The sequence below is a fragment of the Sus scrofa genome, chromosome 6, assembly GCF_000003025.6.
Source record: "Sus scrofa isolate TJ Tabasco breed Duroc chromosome 6, Sscrofa11.1, whole genome shotgun sequence".
Lineage (NCBI taxonomy): Eukaryota > Metazoa > Chordata > Mammalia > Artiodactyla > Suidae > Sus > Sus scrofa.
The window spans coordinates 60,990,579-61,014,628 of NC_010448.4; the positions used below are offsets into that span (position 1 = coordinate 60,990,579).

The 24,050-nt window shown below is 44.4% G+C and overlaps 3 protein-coding genes across 3 annotated transcripts; all 3 read right to left on the reverse strand.

Annotated features, from left to right (window-relative positions):
• LOC100623905 (olfactory receptor 5-like) lies at positions 790 to 1,764 on the reverse strand. Its single transcript, XM_003356096.1, has one exon. It carries the CDS (start codon positions 1,762 to 1,764, stop codon positions 790 to 792), a length of 975 nt encoding a protein of 324 aa, XP_003356144.1.
• Positions 10,283 to 11,221, reverse strand: LOC100623415 (olfactory receptor 5-like). Its single transcript, XM_003356091.1, has one exon. It carries the CDS (start codon positions 11,219 to 11,221, stop codon positions 10,283 to 10,285), a length of 939 nt encoding a protein of 312 aa, XP_003356139.1.
• Positions 17,161 to 18,072, reverse strand: LOC100623819 (olfactory receptor 5-like). The gene has a single exon (XM_003356095.3). It carries the CDS (start codon positions 18,070 to 18,072, stop codon positions 17,161 to 17,163), a length of 912 nt encoding a protein of 303 aa, XP_003356143.3.

Genomic DNA, 24,050 nt, shown 5'->3' on the forward strand with positions numbered 1-24,050 from the left:
TCAAACCCAAGCTGCAGCTGTAACCAGAGCCACAGCAGCGACAAGGCTAAATCCTTAGTTCATTGAGCCACGAGGGAAATCCCTGCAGGTCTGGTTTAATCGCTTTAATGAATGTGTGTGATTTCATACTATGCACATAACATAATATATTTAAAAAATAATTTCGTATCAGTGGACATTAGTGTTACTTGCAAAATTTTCCAATAAAATTTTTATTCCAAATTACAATGTTGCAATAAAAATTCTTGTGCTTACACTTTGCATTACACACACATACACACACACACACACACATATATATATTTTGTCTTTTTGTCTTTTTAGGGCCACACCCATGGCATATGGAGGTTCCCAGGCTAGGGGTCTAATCAGAGCTGTAGCCCTGGCCGCCACAGCCACAGCAATGCAGGATCCAAGCTGCGTCTGTGACCTACACCACAGCTCACGACAACACTGGATCCCCAACCCAGGGATTGAACGCTCAACCTCATGGTTCCTAGTTGGATTCATTAACCACTGAGCCACGACGGGAACGCCACATTTTTTTTTTTCAGTAGGCAAGGAGTAAATTTGCATGTCTTGGGTTACTGGAGAATCTTTTTGTAGGTTATCAGCCACTTAAATTTTTCCTTCAATAACTTCCTATTCATGACCATTTTTCTTTTGAGGTGCTCATATTTTTCTCCTTTATTTTAAAAAGTCTTTATACATTATGGCGTGAATATCTTCTTCTGGGTTTCTATCTGCCTTTGAAAGTCGTGTGTACATTTGGCCATGAACGTTTTAAAATCAGGAGCAGGAAACGTGAGCGCTCCCTGAGGAGACTCGGCGCGGGTGGAGGGTTTTCTGGAGCGCTGCGTGGACCTCCCTGTTCCGCAGGCAGTAGACAATCGGGCTGCATATGGGCGTGGCCACCGTGTAGATGATGGACAGCACCTTGTTGAGGTTGGTGGGTTCCACCCGGCTGGGGCGGGAATACACAAAGAGGACCACTGAGTAGAAGATGCCCACCACCACCAGGTGGGAGGCGCAGGTGGAGAAGGCTTTGCAGCGGGCGGTGGCAGAAGGCATGCGCAGCACAGCCCTCCCGATGGCGGCGTATGAGCCCAGAGCAATCAGCAGTGTCCCACAGAAAGTGAGGATGGCAGAGATGAAGTCCACCAGCTCCGTCAGGGCCACGTGGGTGCAGGACAGGTCGAGCAGAGGCGAGACATCACAGAAGAAGTGGTTGAGGACATTGGGGCCACAGTAGGACAGGCTGGCGATGCATGTTGTCTTGACCACTGAGACCAGCAGCCCCCCAAGCCACGACGTCATGGCCAAGCTCAGGCAGACCTGGGGCCTCATGAGCAGTGGGTAGTGGAGTGGGCGGCAGATGGCCACATAGCGATCATAGGCCATGGAGGCCAGGAGGGTGCACTTGGTGCCGATGAGCGATATGAATAAAAAAAACTGAATTATGCAGACGGCGAAAGGCACATGGCACGGACTGGCTCTCAGCCCCACGAGCAGGCTGGGCATGGTCACTGACACGTAGCACATCTCCAGGCAGCTCAGGTTTCCCAGGAAGAAGTACATGGGCTTGTGGAGGTCGGTGTGACTGCAGATGAGGAAGACGATGAGTGTGTTCTCCAGGAGGGTCAGCAGGTAGAGGGCCAGGAAGACGACAAACAGGACGTCCCTTATACCTTGCCTGGCAGACAAACCCAGTAGGATAAACTCTTGGACTCTGGACATATTGGCTAAGTCCAGAGACCGCTCCATCTACGTCAGAAAGAGAAAGATTGACAGAGTCATGGTCCATGAAAAAAATAAATGGGTAAAGGGGAAGAGCATATATAGTTAGGGCTCCTAGAGCCAGCGTAGCTTTGCTGAAGCCTGATGGTTGGACTGTTGTCAGAAGCACCATGAGCAGCAACTGGGAAACTGAAAAACTGGAAATGGAAAACTCTACACTGTACTTACTACACCTGTGATCATTGGCAAGATGCTCAGCCTTTATGTCCCTCCTCCCCCTTATCTATCTGTTAGATGGAGGTGAAGCCTATATCCAGGTGGTCCTTAGCCCTTGCGGATATTAAATATGGCAATAGATGGAAAGTGCTTTATAAAGCAAGGTGTAATTGTTCTGTTACTTTTTATGACTTTAAGTGATGTCTTCCTTCTTTTCCTTTTCTTTCCTTTCCTTTCCTTTCCTTTCCTTTCCTTTTCTTTCTTTCTTTCTTTTCTTTCTTTCTTTCTTTCTCTCTCTCTTTCTTTCTTTCTTTCTTTCTTTTCTTTCTTTCTTTTCTTTCTTTTCTTTCTTTTCTTTCTTTTCTTTCTTTTCTTTCTTTTCTTTCTCTCTTTCCTTCCCTCTCTCACTCTCTTTCTTTCTGAAAATTGTCCCAGGACCCCAGAAGTTGTCAGCACTATTTTCAATAAAGGTAGACTCACAATTCCCTTATTCTGAGACATATCCCTCTTTTAATTGGGTTGAATTTCTGGAGGCAATTTACTACTGTGTCTTAGAGAGAAGACCAGCTATAATGGTGTCTCTAAAGAGACCAGTGAGAAATGTCTTCCCTGAATACTTCTAAACACAACCCCTTCCAGAAAGAGAACATTTTTTTTAAGGAAAGAAACTGCATATACTTAGCATCACTTATGTGCCCCTACCCTGTACTGCACTTTTTGAACCCACTTTTTGAATCAGGCGATTGACTGATTTTCACAACCCTGCAAAAATCGGCATTATTTTACCAGTTCATATACAAGACGGTCCTGAAGCTCGCAGGCAGTAAGTGACTTTTCGAAAAGGATGGAGTTGTAGAAATTGGGGTCCTTTGCCTTTGCTGCTAGTATTGGGGATTCATCTTGCATTTTAGGTGACTAAGACATGGAGATTATTCTGTTTGGACCTACATCTGACTTATCACTTATATATATTCAAATATACTCCATATTTTCAGGTGCCTGAAATCAACCAGTGAGCAGAACTCATGTCCATGAGCTCTTGAAATTTATATTCTAGGTAGTAAGGGATAGAGAAGGCAAATGAAAGATAAATAATGAATTTCAGCAGGAAGTGCTGAGGAGAAAGCAAAACAGGATGGTTGGCATCTTCTGAAGGAGGCCATTTTAGGGTGGGCACTCAGGGAAAGAGCTTCTTTCAGGAGGGTAGTGACGTTTGAGTATATTTTCAACTAATGAGAAAGATAAGTGAATGTTGAGCTGGTGGAAGAGCATTCTGAGTGGAACAAGCAAAAGCAACTGCAAAAATCTTGTCAAGAAGGAGTTTAGCATCTTCCAGGAAAATAAAAGCCAGTGTAGCTGAAGGGTAAAGACGTAAGAGGAAGGGAAGAAATCAGCGTTCTTCCATCCATATGAGAAAAATCTATTTTTAGGTGGCTTCATCGCTCTTCAATTCATTCTGAGTCTCTCCTAGTGCTCCAATCTCTTTCGACATTCCCAATGCAAATTAACTTTCAGAGATTATTGGAATAATAGAATGGAATAAAGCCCAGAAACCGACCAAGCATAGATACAAACTTGATTCATGACATAAATTGTATTGTAGACAGGTGAGGAAGAGGACAGCCTTTGGAAGGAATGGTTCTTGAATAATTAGTTATCAGTATAGAGAAATAAAAAGAGGATGAAACCCTACATCACATAGCATGCACACACACAAAAAATCAATTTCGACTGGGCTAAAAACATACATGCGAAGTGCAAATCTCTGAGATTTTAGAAAAAAATACAGAAGCATGTCTTTTCAACATTGGACAGTTTAGAATACAATGACAATAAGGGGAAAGAATAAAAAACTTTTCCACTTTAAAATGTAAAAATTAGAGTGGATAAGCAATGAGATCCTGCTGTACGGCACAGGGAACTATATCTGTCACTTATGATGGAACATGATGGGAGATAATGTGAGAAAAAGAATGTATATATGTATGTGTGACTGGGTCACTTTGCTCTGCAGTAGAAATTGATAGAACGCTGTAAACCAACTATAATGGAAAAATAAAACTCATTAAAAAGAAAAATAAATAAAATTTCGAAAATTAAGATCATTAAAAAATTCTGATCACTACAAAATATTAGAAGAAAACTAACAAACTGGAAAAAATACACTTGCCATATGTATAAGTGAAGAGGGATTCTTGGGTGGGAATTGCAGAGAAATGGGTCAATTGATATGCAAAAATTTTTAGCAGAAAAATGGGCAAAGTTCTGAATGTGTATCTTACCAAAGAATGTTAGTCACTAGAAGTGTAAAAATATGCCCATCTTATTGGGAACCAAGGAAATGGAAATTAAAACCAAAATTAAACACCATTTTACAGCTGTGGAATTGTGGAATTCTGAAAACATAAAGTTTAACAATGAGAACTTTCATACACTACTGCAAGGAGCCTGAACTGATTCGAAAACTTCAGAAGACAATTTGGCATTATCGAGTAAATCTGTCCTAGAAATTCTACGTTCAAGCGTATCTCTATCCAGAGTAATGTTCATAGCAGCACAGTTTTCCTGGCAAAAATAAAAACACATAATGTAAACATCTCAAGTGTCCCATAATAGGATTGATATGTGAATTGTGATCTCTTTATAGAATGGGGTACTCTCCTGCAAGTAAATAAATGGATCAGAACCACATCTAACATCATCAATGAATCAACCTTAGAAACGTAATGAGAAAAAAAAAAGATGTTCATCTCAGTGGGCAAAGAGTGGTAATTCCGTTTATAAGAAATGAACCCTTGCAAAAGCTTAAGGAATACGTTGTTTAGAGATAAAAAGCCATGTGGCAAAATAAAGTAGGCAAATGTTGGGTCCCAAATTCAAGATAGTGGGGAGGAATGGGCTGGGGAGGGCACGCAGAGACGATAAATGGTCCGATAAATGGTCGTGTCCTTCTTCAAGTGGTGAGTGAATACAGGGCATTCACTGCTCTGTTATTTTTATACGCTCCTCCTGTGCTGCATATTTTCTTTTGCACCTACTGTTTATATAAAAGCCATGCTCAAAAGGACCTTGTGTATGTGTTAAAATGCACGTACCTGTACACCAATTTTATGCATGTTAATTTTTAAAATGAAATTTAAAGGAACTTTTCTCATGCCAACATCCTTCTCTAGAGGTAACGACTCAACGGTTTCCTGTGAGTCCTTCCAGAAATAGTGCCAGCATATTCCTGCACTTGTATTTTTATGTACCCCTCCTTAAAAACATAGTCCAATTCACACTTCAAGTATGAGTTCCAAGATCTCTCCGAATCAAATACTGTGTAATTTCTCCCTTGCTTTAGTGCCATTTCCCTCATTCGTTTTAGTAAAAAATGCTCCTGGAAGAGTCTCGCCATGTCCAAATTAAGGAAAAATCACCATGCTTCCAAGTGTGTTGGTTTATGCAAAGATAGATGAGATCACTAAAATAGTCCCCTTCAAGTAACAGATGGAAAAAATGTTAAATAATACAATGGCAGTAAATTATTTGTAGTTAATGTTGTTTTTTAATTACAGGGATGCAGTTTTGCCCAAGAGGGGAGATATGTTCTCGGTGGAAATTTTCATCTTGGTATTTTGGCACAGTGCTTCATTTTTCAGAGGAGCATAGGGTTGAGGGTGGGCGTCCTCGCTCTGAGTGGCTCAGGTTGGGCTGCCCTTGGACTTGAGTAAGTGTTGAGCCGGGTGGACAGGACACTGTCCTTGGTCCTGAAAACGAATGCCTGCCACCACTTCCTGCCACGGACTTGATGTCCTTCTTTTCCCGGGTTTATCTCTGTTCCTTCTTCTGCCTTTCTTTCCTGTCTATGTACCCCTGTTCAGGACTTAACATCTTCGTGAAGGCTTTGCCCCTCTGATAAATTCAGATGCCTTAGAATGTCCCTGATTAAACTGCTGAAGAATGGATACATGTACCGAAAAAAGCACTGGGCTCTTTGCGGATGATTCAAAAATTGGGAGTCGATTCCACAAACACTTGTCAGAAGACCTGGCATGTGGTTATCACCCACCTGGCTTTTGCCCCACAAGGAAACTTATGACCAACTTGCTAGCTGGGTAACTGAAAGATTCTTAATTTCTTGTAGCCTGAGTTACCTATTACTGAAATGATAATACTTCCACTAGGAACAAAAAGATACTGTCTGATGATAGCTTTCATATTACCTGTGTTCTGTGTATGAAAGAATTTAGACGCAGTATAATCTAGTGTATTTCCCATGGCCCACAGTAAGAAATACATTTTACATTGTGACCTAGTCACAATCACACACACATCCCATATAAATCTAGAAACTTAACAAAAACCACTTACCCTTATTTTGAGTCCTTTCAATATTTTCTCCCATATTCTATGCCATGTGATTTTAAAGGCTAGTGTGGACCTAAGACACGTATTTCATGAGCCTTCGTGAATTACTGGCATGCAGGTTAAGAGAAGGTCTTTGGAGTCAGACAGAATTCGTTGTAACCTGGGCTCTCTCTGACTTAGACAAAGACTGAACCTCTGAGCCTCATGTCTTTGTCTTAAGTATGGAGGTAACAACTCTGACTTCTTCAGACTGCCATGGGGATTAAGTCCAAAATAGCCTTTGTGGCACTCAGGTAGTGTCTGGCACCCTTTGGGGTGACTTTGGGCACCTTATAGGGGTGGGGCTTTTCCTGGTGCTCTCTCTTTTCTGTTCCAAATTAAATGATGCTATTTTCTTACCTCTTGGTTAAAGGAGACAGGTCCTGCTTGTCCTTCCTCAAGGAGACTCTGGGGATAACAAACATTCAGCGTCTGCCCCTGGACGCACGTGAAGACAAAGCATTGTCCAGTGTAGTCGAGGATCTCAGGACTGTTTGGAAGACGTTGTCTTTGGTCCTGATTGACGAGCTCACTGCCTCTCCTCGTTTCTCCATCTGTGTGTTCTAGGCGCTGCCAGGAGCACGCTGCTCCTTCAGCCAGCTGAAGAAAAAGGACAAGTTTAAATCCAAAGGACGGACCTTAGAGGACTGTCCTAATCTCTGTGGATTTAGAGACAACTTTGAAGGGAAAATTTTCGCAAAATTGTACTGGGGCTTGGGAAGGTGACTAAGAACTAACAATGGCTCCGAGGCTGTACTCATGCAGCTTGGAACCTCTCAACCATGACAGGACTTATGATGGATACTGGGATTGCAAAACTGAATGAAATTAATTCCTGCTCTCAAGGTCCTCCCAGAACACGGGGAGGTGCTGAGCCTGAAGGAGACCTTTGTACCATATTATAATATCATAAGAGGTGAAGAACCCATGGGTTTTAAGAAGAGGGGAAGCTGGAGGTCTGGGAAAACTTATCATAGGAGGAATATAAGAGTTCTGTCTCTCAGAAGTGTTACAACATAACTTGTTTGATACAAGAAACAGATAAATAGAACACTCTTCCAGCTCACATAGAAAATTAAAAATTCCTTTCCCCAGTGCCTTCTGAATACCTTAGCTCCCTAAGCTGGCATCCAACATTCAGTATTCTGTATATGTGACATAGTTTTTCTTCTCTATGCTTTGGGCTTCATACCAAACAGCTCTTCTATCTATTCCTGGAATTCCCAATGAATATTTGGAGGGAACCCTATCCATGTATTATTTTTCATTATTTCTCTCTTTCGTGCAACCAAATCAAATAGATAGGCTTAGAAGTAAAGTGCCCATAACTCTAGTGTAGAGTTTTTTTCAGGACCAGCAAAACCATCTGTTCACATTATGCCATGTTCAGAAAACAATGAAAAATATTTTGAGCAAATGGTATGGCCCACATCCTCACCAGTATGTATTTTTTTCTCCCATCTTTTGAGAGAATCAAAGTTAAAATACTTTCACACGCTCATGAATGTACCTCGTGTCTCTTCCCTATTCTCATACACGCACACCCCAAACAGTGCATTTTGTACGTCTCTGCCCATGCTGGTCCTTCTACCCAGCCTGTCTTTTCCCTTCCCCTCCACATGAAATTTAATTCATCCTTCAGGCTCATTTCCACTGACTTAGAGATGTGTTCCCCCACTTCCTCCTTTTGCAGACACCAAGAATTAACCCTTTGCCGCCAGTCAGAGAGCAGTGTTATAGAGTGAAAATGTCATGATCCCCAGTGGTTACCCAGAAACGTGGTGGAATGCCTGGGCTCCAAACCAAGGGAGAGAAATGCTCTGGGAGTTTGGAGCATGAATACCTGATCTTGAATTCCTGGTCTGTCATTCAGAGGTGGCGGGACTTTGCCTCCACCCCTCAGCCTCTGTGTCTCCCTCTGTCATGGGGTGATGACACATAGTGAAGAGTCGTCTTGAAGATTAAACTACCTAGTGCCTGTAAATCGCCCACTTGTCACTGTTCCTAGACCCGGTAGATGGTTAGTGAGTGGTAACTACTGCTGGCACTAACACAGGTGCAGTGGAGATCACCTGCACATCTCAGAGATGAAGGAAAAGTTAAATTAACAGGGATGGGTACCCATCTATCACAGTGATAGACACACAGTAGGCAGTCATGAACGCGAATTCTTTTTTCACTTATGTCTAAAAACTGCTTAGTTCTGGAAACACATAATTATGACTACCTTGATTCTCTCACAACTAACCTGTGATTCATTCAGAGAAGGGTCTTCATATTTTATTTCTGTCTTCTTTCTTCCTTTTCCTGCCCATGGCATGAGGAAGTTCCCAGGCTAGGGATTGAACCCAAGCCACAGCAGTGACAACACCAAGTCCTTAATTGCTGGGCCACCAGGGAACTCCTATTTCTGTATTCTTTGCAATGTAATGTTTGTTGATTGAGGGGGAATAAGACTAAGACTTGGACCTTGACTCCTAGAAAGTTTTCCTTAATGTGACTTGTTTTAACTTTGAAATACTTGACCGTGAACCATATAGGGATGTCTGGTGCAAAGGTGGTGAGGGTGGAAGAAGAGTCTGTTAGAGGTATGGCGCAGTCAGGTCTCCAAGGAATGGACCATAATATGTTTAACAAGTCCTTTATTCATAAACATTTGTGTAGTTTCCTAGCTTTTGCCAGTACAAACACTGCCGGTCAAAAAAGTCATACACAAATGAGTATATACTCTGGAACAGATAAGAGCAAATCTGTGGTGAAAAAAGTCAGAAAACTGATTACCTCTGGCAGAACTAAGAGAAAAGGAGTAAGAGAGAACTTTCTAGAAAAAAATAAATGTGCTGCATATTTATGGGGGTGTTGATATACACATTCTTCAAAAAATATTGACTGACGTCTAAGATTTGTGCATTTCATTATAAATAAATTTTATATACAGAGTGGAAAACAAATATTATGCTCTAGTTAGTAGAGTTGCTTTTCAAAGAGGTATGGGTTAGAAATTCTTCAGTTATTTTCCTCTGTTTCAAATTGTAAAATAATGTCCTTGCTTTTAGGAAACAAACACTAAAGCATGTACAAATAAATGGGCAAAATATCTCTAAATCACTTTCAAATAATTTTGAAAAAAATGGACATGAGAGGAAGAAAGAGAGAGAAAATAAGAAAATGGAGAAAAACTAAACAATTTGTGACAATGCATAAAATATATCAGAGTTTTAAGTACTCTTGCAACTTTTCTGTAAGTCTGAAATTGTATAAAAATTAAAAGACAACAAACAAAAAAATAAAACTAAAGGAATCCATAGTTGGTCATGATTTTGCTTTAATACATAAATCTCTACCATGTTTCCATGTGACACTAAAAATCTGCTTCTTTTCATTTCACAGCCAGATGTTCCTCTCAGATGAAGGTAATATGATGTATTGTATCCATTCATTCGTTTGATGGACACTTAGGTTATTTCATAGCCAGATGTTCCTTTCAGATGAAGGTATTAAAATGTATTGTATCCATTCATTTTTTTGATGGACACTTAGGTTACTTCTAATTTTTTTCATTACAAAGATACAAGGAATATCATTGCACATATTATCTCTCTTCACTTGTAGGGACAAATAGAGACACTTGGGAAATATTTGTCCATCTTCTAGGAATTGAATGTGGGATTGTTATATCTGTGTGTCTCCAATTGCTAGCAAACTTGAGCATCTGGTCGTGTGTGTTAATGACGCAGTTATGACTCATCTGTGAGGAGTTGCTTTCTCCTGGACATTGCCCACTTTTCTCAAGGGTAATTCAGCATTTGCTATTGATGGATATAAACTCATGTCTACTAGATGGGAAATACATTTCTCCTGCATTTCCTTTGCCTTCAATATCATTATGGTGTTTGGGACCGTGAAAAATTTAAGTCAGACTAACGTCCCAAGACCAGGATCAAGGCCAGTGGAGGGTTTTCTGCAGCACTGCATGGACCTCCTTGTTCCGCAGGCAGTAGATGATGGGGTTGCACAGGGGTGTGGCCACCGTGTAGATGACGGAGAGAACCTTGTTGAGGTCCATGGATTTGATGCGGCTGGGACGGCAGTAGATGAAGAGGGCCGCTGAGTAGAAGATGCCCACCACCACCAGGTGGGACGCGCAGGTGGAGAAGGCTTTGTGCCGGGCAGCGGCCGAAGGCATGCGGAGCACGGTCAGCCCAATGGCTGAGTAGGAGGCCAGAGCAACGAGCAGTGTCCCACAGAAGATGACGATGGCAGAGATGAAGTCCACCAGCTCCGTCAGGGCCACGTGGGTGCAGGACAGGTTGAGCAGAGGGGAGACATCACAGAAAAATTGGTTGAGGACATTGGGGCCACAGTAGGACAGGCTGGCGATGCATGCTGTTTTGATCACTGAGACCAGCATCCCCCCAGTCCACGATGTCATGGCCAGGCTTAGGCAGACCTGGGGCCTCATGAGCAGTGGGTAGTGGAGTGGGCGGCAGATGGCCACATAGCGGTCATAGGCCATGGAGGCCAGGAGGGTGCACTCCGTGCAGATGAGAGAGACGAAGAAGAAGAGCTGGGTCATGCAGGCTGTGAAGGAGATGTGAAAGGGTCCCGTCCACAGTCCCACGAGCAGGCTGGGCGTGGTCACTGACACGTAGCACATCTCCAGGCAGCTCAGGTTGCCCAGGAAGAAGTACATGGGCTTGTGGAGGTCGGTGTGACTGCAGATGAGGAAGACGATGAGTGTGTTCTCCAGGAGGGTCAGCAGGTAGAGGGCCAGGAAGGTGACAAATAGGACGTCCCTTATGTCCAACCTTGTGGACAAGCCCAGCAAGACAAACTCCTGGACTCTGGTCATGTTGCCCACCTTCACGGACCTCTCCATCTGTGGAGAGACAAAATTTGTTGACATTCTAGTTTCTACGGAGGCACAGTAGTAAAAAAAAAAAAAAATGAGAAAATGTTCATGGTGCCTGTAGAACCCAGGCACCGAACACCCAGCTTCTCTTGGAAATGGGCTGTTACAGAGAAAAATGCTTTCGTTACATGAGATAAAGGCTGAGCATGAGAGCAGATGATCTTGGATACTCTAATTGTTCTTCTTAGTAAGTCTAGGTCTTTAACCAAACAACTGGACTGACTGAAAACTGGGATACCACTTGCCTCCCAAGGTTTTTACAACAAATTAAATGAAGCATTTGATGGCAAGTTGCTCTACAGAATAAATTAGAATGGTTGTCATTTCTATTCTGAAAGAGGTTCTTTCTGAATTAACTTTTCCCTCTTTTCTACATGCTACGCAGGAATTTAGGCGTATTCTATAAATCCAAGACAGGAAGCTCTCTCTTTCTGTGAAAATGCTTCTCTTCCCGTAATGCAATCTTATATTCTAGATTATATTATGCTCAGTTACCGTGTTCAGTAAGGACGAAGGGGCAGCTTCCTTCCTGCGTTGGATTCCCACAAACGTGCACACACCTTTCAGCAGAGGGTTGAAAATGTAATTTATGTACCCAATCTGTGTAATCACATACAGACATAAGCATTATTTCTCCACTGTTATACTTAAGGAACTTGAGGCTCACAGAGGAAATTGTTACATAAACTGGGGCACACAATCTATTCTTGAAAACTTCTATAATTCCACTGAGTCCACAAGCCAGTAACATGCCAGAAATCCTAGTTATATTTTTATTCTATGCCAAAACACAGCTACGAGACTCAGACAGGTAAAATCACTTGCCCGAGATCACACAGCCAGGAAGCACCAGGGTCAAAAACAGCCGAGTCGCACTTCAGTGCTATGCCAATTCCACTGCACCACATTGCCACGATCAAGGCTGTGGAGCCCCAAAGCCTTTTTCTCCTGAGATACAGAGAGCAGAGAGTTGGCAGATAACTCAGCGACAGAGTCCTTCTGTCCATAGGGTATAAATTACAGAAGCCAATCAGTGACATTCACTGGGCTTCCATTTCTATGCTAGGAACATGGAATACACAGGTGACCGGGATGCATTTGGTCTCTGTGCAGGGGGAGCTGACTTCTTGTGAGAAAGAGAGAGAACAGTTTCTTGTGGACCCAGCCTTTCAGGCCCCTCTCCGTAATGACCACGCGCTGTGACCACGCGCTGATGCATCCTCTCGTTTGGCATCACACTCTGTCTTTTTCGCCAAAATTTATTCCTTCGCTAAGAGAGGCATCAGTTTCCGAACATTTGTAAGTGAGCTCTGGATCATCTTGTGAAAACCTACAGTATCACTTGTTCTTGGCATGTTGTCACATGTCTGTTGGAGAAAGTTTCAAAGTTGTGCAAAAAATCACCAAATCATCGAAGGATTTACAAACCAATACTCTCATTTTCCAGTATACTGTGCAACCTGGCCTTACATGCTCTTATTTCACACTTATGGTAAGTTTTATCACCAAATTTCTATCAGGTCACTATAGGTAATTGTTAACATCCATTTTTTTCTTTTTTTTCTTTTTCTTTTTTTTATTGCCTTTTCTAGGGCTGCTCCTGCGGCATATGGAGGTTCCCAGGCTAGGGGTCTAATAGGGAGCTGTTGCTGCCAGCCTACACCACAGCCATAGCAATGGGGGATCCAAGATGCATCTGCAACCTACACCACAGCTCACGGAAATGCTGGATCCTTAACCCACTGACCAAGGCCAGGGATCGAACCCACAACCTCATGGTTCCTAGTCGGATTCGTTAACCACTGAGCCACGACTGGAACTCCTGTTAACATCCACTTTTAAAAGACTGTCATGTCTGCTTGTCAATGTATAGATCGTTATAAGGACTAAGATTTATGTAATATAAAAATAGAGGTATATGATCAATGGGGGAAATGAATCCAAAGCATCAACTAGTTTAAACCAAAGTGTCAGGCAGTTCTTTGATCTTTTATGGGAAAACTGCCAATTAGGTATGCAGTGACCATGTTTGTGGCAAAAGTGCTTGGGCAAAGATGTCTACGGCAAGGCTTGTATGGAAAACCCATGCATTGAAGCTGGGTTTAGAAGCACAAAAAGCAGAGAGAGATGAGGATGGAGAGGTGGTCAAGGATCAGTCCATAGAAAACCTTGGGAATGTCATTTTCCCCAGTTATTTGCCACAATTAACAATGCAACAAAAGTTCAAGTGTTTCTTAAGACCCTTCTTCAAAATAGTATTCCAGGCGCTGTGCCAAGAATTTTCCATGTTATTTTATTGAGTTGTCTCAAAGAACTTTAAAAAATGGTATCATTATCGTTATTTTTCAAGGATGATGACTGAGTTTCAGAAAGTAAAATGTCTTGCCTCCTTAATATTTCAGAGACTCAATGTTTGAGTCAATACTATGTGAGAATTGCCATCTTACCTCATAGGGTTACTGAGAGGACTGAATAAAAATATAGCCACATATATAGTTGCTGACTGTACAACTTCAGACTTTTTACCAAAGTTCATACCAAAGTTGGGTGGATATGCCTTTATTTTTTTCCCCTTTTTAAGGCCTCACCCATGGCATATGGAAGTTCCCAAGCTAGGGGTTGAATTGGAGCTGCAATTGCCAGCCACATCTCCAGCCACGTGAGATCTGAGCTGCATCTTTGACCTACACCCAGCTCGCAGCAATGCCAGATCCCCAACCCACTGAGCGAGGCCAGGGATGGAACCCACCTCCTCATGGATACTAGTCAAATTCGTTTCCGCTGTGCCCCAAGGGGAGCTCCTTGGATCTATCTTTTGTCCCTGTAAAGGTCTAAGCATCAGTACGGGCTGATGGGGGCTGTCCATGATGCTGAACATGAGCTTCCCAGGAAACTGGGTTTCCGTTCTTTGTATTAGGATGTTCTGACACTAGAAGAAAGTGTTCTGGCTGAGGAGAGACTGCCTTCCCTGGGCTAACCAACTTTGAGAGATAGCTAAGAGCATGTATTCCTTATGCAAACCAACCCATCCAGGCCATACCTCAACTATCTGGTCCTTGAACCCCAGCGGGCTGTTCCTCTGCCCGAGTCATCCCAGGTCCAGGCACCAGGCAATGAGGCGCTACCCCTCCAGTCCAAAGCCTGCCAAAATTATGCAAACCAGCTCATGCTAAGTTCTCTTCTTGGTCCTGCCTTTAACCCCAGAGACAGTGGTGGCCTAAGTTCTTCCCTCGCTCTCGTCTCATGACACCCCTCTCTTTCCCAAGTGGCCCTGTACAGTGAGCCTCATGTCTCTAGGACCCGGGAGTGTAAAACTTCCTTTTTTCTGAGCATCTCTTCTCTCTCCTCCTATGGCCACACCTGAATGACCATCTCATTAAGGCAAACAAAACCCTAGCTCTGTGGTCCTAGTTAGGATTCGACGTAACCTTTTCATGTTCCAGTTGTATGTGCATCAAGAATAGGGGAAGCAACTCTACCTTGAAATGCGTAACTTCTGTGAATGAGGGACAGAAGAGTGTTATTGTTAAATCTTGGGCCCAGAGGTACACAGAATTGGATTTGAACCCTGTTGTCCTAATGACGCTCCTAACTTCTCTCACGAGAAGACAGATTCTGGTCTTGGAAAAGTCTGCTTCCACTCCAGTCCACAAACATAATCAAGTAAAGGCTTTGCTCAAAGAGGCAGTGCACCAGGAGAGGCAGGGTCTAGCCTCCAGGTGTTTGGACACTGAAAACTTTCCATCGGCGTGACTGAAAGAAGCATAAGTAATCCATTAGCCTCTATTCCTAATTTGTAATGTAGGAATCATTTTCTTTCGCTTAGAATTAATCAATTCCGTGTAATAGTAGCTACTATATACCAAATCCCTTGGGATGGTATAACATAGTGGTTAGAAGCCACTTCGAAGCCAGATGTTCATGCGTTTCAGGATAGCTCTCCCTTACTAATGGGATTGTCTTCAAGAAGCCACTTGACCTACTTACCTAGAGAAGAAATGTCCAGTAGAGCATGTTCATATGCTCTATAGAGATAGGTCTAAATTAGTTAGAGTTGGTACAGAGAATGCCTTGGGTGTTCTAATGAGAATGGTTCTTTCTATTGTTCCTCGTCTGCACCCACAGAGAACGTGTCCCCTCACTGGATAGCTGAGCGACAGTAGGTGCAGACGCCTTCTTGCTGATGCTGCACCTGGAGAAGGCGCCGATGTCCAGGTGGATCTGACTCCTGCCCAGAGGAGGAGAGTCCAGGGAATGGAGGACTTGCCTTTCAGTCCATCTGGAGAGGACCTGCCCCTGGTCTTGAATGAGGCATTCACTCTAACGAACCCCTTACTCTTGTTTTTGTCTGCAGTTCAGGATGCTCTGCATTGCTGAGCTGACTAGCCTCACAGTGAGAAGGAGGCAGAGAGGCAGGCTTAAACTGGAGCCCTGGACCTCAGGGACCCCCGCTGGTCTCTGTGGATTAGGAGGAGAGGTGGAGTGGAAGATGTTTTTTTCCTGATGTGCTGCAGAGGCTTGAAGGGAGGGGGAGCCGAGAAAAGTCAGTCTCGGAGCCACACGCAGTGGGGGTCATGCTGTGTTCTCTGGTTTCTTCCCAAATGCCTGTCCTTGTGCTCAGAGCCTGGAGTATAAAGATGAGAAACTGCTCTGCCCTTCCTTTATCCGATCCTGGGTTCTGGGGAGCACAATAACATGGAGCCCCATGTTCATAACCTGCTCTGAGAAGCACTAATTCATCTGAAGACCACAAGAGAGGGTCTTCTGGGTCTACGTACACTCGTAAAATTAAAAGTTAATAAAGAATATAAAAGAAAAGTATTTCATACTGTATTTTACTGAGTATTTTATTTAGCATACACATACCAGCCAAATTTCCAGGTCAAAATATACAAATCTATTTATTTTTAGTAGCCCAAATGCTCTTCTTAGAATGAATGAGTTATGTTGAATTCATGCACAGGATGGACAGGTAGGTTGCTTCTGATTTTTTTTCTTAATCTTTTTAGGGCCGCACCTGTGGCATAGGGAGGTTCCCAGGCCAGGGGTCTACTTGGAGCTGTAGCTGCTGACCTGCACCATAGCCACAGCAACAGGGGTCCGAACCACATCTGGACCTACACCATAGCTCACAGCAAGGCCACATCCTTAACCCACTGAACGAGGCCAGGGATTGAACCTGCAACCTCATGGTTACTAGTTGTGTTCATTAACCACTGAGCCATGATGGGAACTCCTGTTTCTGATTTTTTATTACAAACAAAGATGCAAAGAATGTCTGTGTACATATCAATCTCTACTTCTGGGGGCAACAGACACATTTGTGAAATATCTACCAATCTTCTAGTGATAAAAACGGTGGGATGGTTAAATGTACATTTCCTGTTTTACTAATGAAGTCAAGCAACTTGTCATGGGAATTACCAGTCAGTTATCATTCATTTTCAATGATTTGATTTCTCATAGACATTATTCGCAATTCTCTTTGGTAGATAAGATTTTTGCTATTGCTTGTTACAAAACTCACTATATATTAGGTGAGAAACATATTCCTTTAGTATTTAACTTGTTTTTCTTTTCTATTTTTAGGGCCACACCTGCAGCATATGGACGTTCCCAGGCTAGGGGTTGCATAGAGCTGTAGCTGTGCTGGCCTATACCACAGCCACAGCAATGCCAGATCTGAGCCACAGCTGCAACCAACACCACAGCTCATGGCAGTACCAGATTCTTAACCCTCTGAGTGAGGCAAGGGATCGAACCCATGTCCTCATGGATGCTAGTCACGTTAGTTACCATCATGCCACCAGCAGAAGTCCTAACTTGTTTTTCAATATTGCTTATGGTGTTTCAATCCATGAAATGTTTTATTTAGGAGATGTGGGGTTACTGTCCCAAGACCAGGATCAAGGCCAGTGGAGGGTTTTCTGCAGCACTGCATGGACCTCCTTGTTCCGCAGGCAGTAGATGATGGGGTTGCACAGGGGTGTGGCCACCGTGTAGATGACGGAGAGAACCTTGTTGAGGTCCATGGATTTGATGCGGCTGGGACGGCAGTAGATGAAGAGGGCCGCTGAGTAGAAGATGCCCACCACCACCAGGTGGGACGCGCAGGTGGAGAAGGCTTTGTGCCGGGCAGCGGCCGAAGGCATGCGGAGCACGGTCAGCCCAATGGCTGAGTAGGAGGCCAGAGCAACGAGCAGTGTCCCACAGAAGATGACGATGGCAGAGATGAAGTCCACCAGCTCCGTCAGGGCCACGTGGGTGCAGGACAGGTTGAGCAGAGGGGAGACATCACAGAAAAATTGGTTGAGGACATTGGGGCCACAGTAGGACAGGCTGGCGATGCATGTTGTCTTGGCCACTGAGACCAGTAACCCACCAATCCATGAGGCCATGGCCAAGTTCAGGCAGACCTGGGGCCTCATGAGCAGTGGGTAGTGGAGTGGGCGGCAGATGGCCACATAGCGGTCATAGGCCATGGAGGCCAGGAGGGTGCACTCCGTGCAGATGAGAGAGATGAAGAAGAAGAGCTGGGTCATGCAGGCTGTGAAGGAGATGTGAAAGGGTCCCGTCCACAGCCCCACGAGCAGGCTGGGCGTGGTCACTGACACGTAGCACATCTCCAGGCAGCTCAGGTTTCCCAGGAAGAAGTACATGGGCTTGTGGAGGTCGGTGTGACTGCAGATGAGGAAGATGATGAGTGTGTTCTCCAGGAGGGTCAGCAGGTAGAGGGCCAGGAAGGTGACAAACAGGACGTCCCTTATGTCCAACCTTGTGGACAAGCCCAGCAAGACAAACTCCTGGACTCTGGTCATGTTGCCCACCTTCAAGGACCTCTCCATCTGTGGAGAGACAAATAAGTTTGTTGACATCCTTGTTTCTGCAAAGACACAGTAAACAGGAAAAATGTTCACGGTGCCTGTAGAATCTAGGCACCGAACACCCAGCTTCTCTTGGAAATGGACTGTCATACAGAGTGATGCTGTAGATTTATGAGTCAAACTCTGGACAGGCGATCATTGTTTTACTCTGGTCACTCTTCTTACTAAATCTGTGTCCTTACAGAGTGAATTTTCACAGCAAACAGAAGGAAGAATAACACTGTTCGCCCATGAGTTTGATACAATAAACAAGGCATTGGATGGAAATTGCTTCAGATAAGAAATAAGAATGGTTATTTGGGTTCTGAAAAAAAAAACAGTTTTGAGACCAGTCTTTCCCTTTCTTTTTACACTCTGCATAGGAATTTAGGAGTTGTCTATCCATCTGAAGAAGAGGAAGACTCTCAGGTCTCTTGCTCAAAAATGTCATTCTTGTCTTAGTGTGAATTTACTTTGAGAATTGTATTAGACTGTAGGTCATCATGACATTGATCAAGCAGGGCAAAGAGGGAGGAGTTCCTGCGAAAATTGACGTGTCCTTGAGCCAAAGGTTGGTAATGTCATTTGCTGTATCCATATGCGTGATCACATAGTCCCATAGGCAGTATTTCCTTAGTGATACATTTCAGGAAGGACGGAGTTTATGTAAATTGGGGTGCAGAGTCTCATAACTAACACATCTATGATTTGTCAGTACCTATGATGCATCAGGAAGCTGCCACACAGCCTAGTTACATTCTCTGGTTCTATGTATAGGGCATGTATGGAGATCGCACAGGTAAATTCACTTTCCCAAGACCACACAGTCAGGAAGCAACAGAACAGGAGGAAAACACAGCTGGGCTTGACCTCAAGTCAATTGCACCACATGGTTACAATCAAGTGTGAACAATTTTTGATACTGTGACATGGAGAATAAAGAGCTGGCAAATAACCCAACTAGAGTCCTTTGGACTGTAGGGTTTTGGTTACAGAATTCACTCAGTGACTGTTGTTGTGCTTCCCTTTATGTGACAGGCAATGGGAATACCTGGGATTGCAAGGCAGATACATCCCTGTCGGCAGTGTGCCAGTTTCTTGTGAGAAAGAGACAATGAACAAGAGAGCCGATGTAATGGCAAGGCCATCTAGAAGGGATTAGAGTTATGATGAAATATGTGCAGGACCCTGTGACAGGGCATGGAAGACAACAGAAGCTAAATGCCTGAGGATGTAAGATAAGAGCTGAGGGACCCCCAACATGGAAAGCAATGGGGAAGGCATTCAGGACAAATGAAATATCCCCAAACCCTTCAACCGCTTGTCATGGACCAAGTTTTCCAGGCCCTTCTCCATAATGACCACTGTTTTGCACAACGGTAAGGGATCCCATCAACATGCCTCTGCCTGGCCATTTCTTCCTCGACCCACTTAAGTGGGTGATGTTCAAAATTTCAACCACCGCACTTGATCCCGAGGCCCCAAGATGATCTGACAGCTGTCGGGTCAGTGTTTATACCAGTGAAAAGAGGCAGTAGGCATCTCTCTCTCTCTCTGTATTCTCGTTAGTAATAGGCATTCTATTTTAAGCCTCATCCTTTTTTCGGCCACGCCCACAGCATGCAGAAGTTCCTGGGCCGGGGACATACTTTCTGCACCACCAAGCTTCATTAATAACGTATCTTGAAATGAATCCCGTTTGAGCATGGAGTTGACCTCATCCCTTTAATAGAGGAAGAATATTTTCTTACGTGGACGCTTCATGTTCTGAAGGGTCTCCCCAGCTCTCCCAAGGTCACAGGGCAGGTCTGATCTGTCCGTTAAGTCCCAGACCCCAGCACAGAGCCTGGGGTAATGACTACGTTTCAGCGAAAATAAAGGAGTCAATGGAGAAGCAGTAACAGGGAGGCGTGTGAATGCAAAGACTACAACGCATTTTGGGCTTCTCCCTGGGTGTAATGGGGACACAGGGAGGGTGTGATGATGGTTTAGGATTCACTTAACAAACACCAACGGCTGAGGGCACATTCCCAACACTGACTGAACACTTACCACGCACCACCCCTGGTACTGAGAACATCCGTGTATTAACCCATTTATTCTTCACAAACCCTCTTGGGATTGAGAACTTCCAGCACCAGCTCACGGGAAAAGGTCTGCCTTGGGCACTAGATGGGGACGTGTCTGTTCCAGTGAGGCTCAGCTTTACAGGTGGAAACAGCCTTTATCAAGCCAAGTCTAAATGTCAATATAATTCCAAATTATTTTTTATCCATGAGTTATTTTTTAACATGTATGTTAGTTTAGAAGGAGATACAGTGTTGAATAAGAATCCATTCTCGGAGTTCCCATTGTGCCTCATCGGATTAAGAACCCATGAGGATTTGGGTTCAACCCCTGGCCTCGCCCAGTGGGTTAAGGATCCAGCGTTGCCACAAGCTGTGCTGTGGGTCACAGATGCAGCTTGGATCGGGTGTTGCTGTGGCTGTAGCTGTGGCCAGCCGCTGCAGTTCTGATTCGACCCCTAGCCTGGGAACTTCCATATTCTGCGAGTGCAGCCCCCAAAAGACCAAAAAAAAAAAAAAATCCATTGTTGCTCTCCAGAGAAAGTTGGGTCACAATGTTTTCTGTCTCTGTTGCTTTGCATATTTTGTTTAACCTCTTTGTGCCTCAGTTTGACGTTATTCAAATTTTAGGTAACCATCAATCCCTCGAACACCCTAATTTCTCTGCTGTTGTAACAGCGACGATAGTGGTTAAGCTTAGCCTCAGAGTCATACAGAACTGGGTTTAAATCCCCTTGTCCTGAATGACACTCAGAATTTCTCTCCTTAGAAAACTGACTCTTGATGGGTAGAATTCTTTAATACTATTTAATTCCACTTCACCTCACTAATATTTATCATGTAAAGGCTTTGTGCAAAGAAGCAGTGCACCAGGAGGGGAGGGCATGCAGACATGAACGACCCTGGGTTTCAGCCTCAAAGCGTTGGAGAACTTTGAAGCCGGGTAGCTCCAGGAGAGGTATGTGATCCAGTTAAGCTTCCCTGGCCTCCTTTGCAGTTCAGGAGCCATTGTTTTCCCCCTAAAATTAATACATTCTAGGGGGGGATAAATTAGGAGTTTGGCATTAGCAGACACACATCACTGTAAACAAAATAATAACCCACAAGGATCTATGGTACAGCCCAGGAAAATCTGCTCAATAGTCTGTAATAACCTATGCAGGAAAAGAATCTGAAAAGGAACGGCTATATGTGTACATAGAACTTAATCATTTGCTGGACAGTCGAAATGAACATAACACTGTACATAAACAACACTATAACATAAAATACGACTTAAATAAAACCTTAATGAGTGCCATGCTCTGGGAGCTACTGCATGAGAGTCCTCTTTGGGACGGTAGGATGTACTGGTTAAAAGCAAGGACTTTGGGGAGTTCCCGTCGTGGCGCAGTGGTTAACGAATCCGACTAGGAACCATGAGGTTGCGGGTTCGGTCCCTGCCCTTGCTCAGTGGGTTAACGATCCGGCGTTGCCGTGAGCTGTGGTGTAGGTTGCAGACACGGCTCGGATCCCGAGTTGCTGTGGCTCTGGCATAGGCCGGTGGCTACAGCTCCGATTCGACACCTAGCCTGGGAACCTCCATATGCCGCGGGAGCGGCCCAAGAAATAGCAACAACAACAACAACAACAAAAAAAAAAAAAAAAAAGGAAGGACTTTGAACGAAGACAGACACAAAGGATCCCTTTCCACACCAATTGCATGGACCTCAGCAAGCCAGGTGTCCTATCCGTGCCTTGTAAACGACCAGGCAATCTGGGGTAACTGCTAAGTGAGAGGTAAATCAGCTGCTTTATCTAAAGTTTTTAGTGTCAGTACCTGGAATGCCTTAGGTGTTCTAGAAAAGAAAGTTCCTTTCTGTGCCGCTTCTCATCACCTTCACCGAATAGCAGTTGACCTCCTCATTTGATGGCGGAGGGACAGCAGGCACAGACCCCTTCTTCCTGACACTGCACCTGGAGCAGGCTCTGATGTCCAGGTGGACTGGGCTCCTGCCCAGAGGAGGAGAGACCAAGCAATGGGGGACTTGCCTGTCAGTCCATCTCAGAAGGACCTGCTCCTGGTCCTGAACAAGGCACCCACCCCTCCCACCCTTGTATATCTTTATAGCTCTGGTAGCTCTGTGTTGCTGAGCTGACTAGCCTCACAATGAGAAGGAAGCGGAGAAGCAGCCTTAAACGGGATCTCCAGACCTCAGAGACCTCCCCTGGTCTCTGTGGATTTGGTGAAGAGGTGGAGTGGAAGATGGTTTTTTACTGATGCTCTGTGGAGCCTTGAAGGGAGGGGGAGCCGAGGAAAGTCAGTCTCAGAGCCATGCTTAGTTCAACTATCAGGCATTGACGGATCTCTTCCCTAATGCCAGGCCCTGTGCTTGGATCCTGGGGCATGGAGATGGGTGAGAAACTGTTCCCACAAGTAAAACTAGATCCCTTCAAGTGTAGTCTCTATGCTGAAGCGAAGGAACTTCTCTGAATTATCTACTTAGAGTTTAAAAACTTCTTAAGGAGCTTGAGAGAAGAAATAAAGTAACGCATGTTTGAGGTGAGCTATTGGAGGTGAAGCCAGTAAATCAGTCACTAAAGGAGACAGAACGCCAACCCAAAGTGGCTTAAGTAAAAAGTGAATGTATTGGTTCATGTAAGAGGAATTCCCGAGGGCAGAACAGACTCCAAGCATTCCTGGAATCAAAACCTCAGCAAAGTCATTAGAAACACATCCCTGCCGTTGGTTCTGATTTTCTGTGCACTGACTCCATCATCCAGCAGGAATTTCCCTGTTAAACCAGACACTCACGGGCATCTACAAGCTTGCATCTTCATGGCCCCAAGTCTCCGGACGAAGATGTTTGAGCAAAAATCTCAGTGACTGGCTCTCTAAGGTAGATTCTAACGTTCTAAATTCCTTACTATTTTCTGTATTGATGTTGTTGGTTCCTCCCACAAATAGAGGGTGTACGTCCTTGCCCCGAGACTTTGGATTTGGCCATGTAACTTGCATGGGCCAACAACGTTTTATCGGGTGTGACGTCACCAAAGCTTGGAAAATTCATCGCACAGTTGGGTCTTCTCACGCAGCTATTATAATGAGAAAACTCATACTGGACCTAGGCCTCTGGTCCTAGGAGAAGAAGGGGAAACGTGGGAGCCAGTATTCTCTAGCTAAGCCAAGCCCACATCAGTCAGCACTCAGTGGCATAAGCAACGCTAGCCAAGATAAGAAGAATCCGCCTGACGACTCCAGCCTAGACTAGCTAGCCCTCAGCTGGCTGAAGATTCAGGAGGGTAAATACACGTTTGAAGACACTGCATTTCAGGAGTTCCCGTCGTGGCACAGTGGTTAACGAATCTGACTAGGAACCATGAGGACGCAGGTTCGATCCCTGGCCTCGCTCAGTGGGTGAAGGATCCGGCATTGCTGTGACCTGTGGTGTAGGTCGCAGATGCAGCTCGGATCCTGCGTTGCTGTGGCTCTGGTGTAGGCCAGCGGCTACAGCTCCGATTAGACCCCTAGCCTGGGAACTTCCATATGCCGCCAGAGCAGCCCTAGAAAAGACAAAAAACAAACAAACAAAACAAACAAACAAAAAAAACGACACTGCATTTCAGGATGGTTTTTATGCAACATTTTTGTGCCAGTCACAGACTCTCATTGACCCACATTAGTTCCATTTGCCACCACTTCCAGATAGTTGTGGTCAGGGACTGAACACTCTGTCAAGAGCCTTTTCTTATAAGGGTGGAACTGGCCCCATCACGACTGAAAGAGGGAGCATTGTGGTTCCCAGGGGAAAGAAAAAGTCAGAGTGCACTATATACTTGTACATAGAGCCTCTGCAAACACTGACGCCAACAACTCTGAAAGTGGTC

Coding starts and splice junctions, on each gene's coding strand:
- LOC100623905 (XM_003356096.1), bottom strand. CDS start 1,764: ATGGAGCGGTCTCTGGACTTAGCCAATATGTCCAGAGTCCAAGAGTTT.
- LOC100623819 (XM_003356095.3), bottom strand. CDS start 18,072: ATGACCAGAGTCCAGGAGTTTGTCTTGCTGGGCTTGTCCACAAGGTTG.
- LOC100623415 (XM_003356091.1), bottom strand. CDS start 11,221: ATGGAGAGGTCCGTGAAGGTGGGCAACATGACCAGAGTCCAGGAGTTT.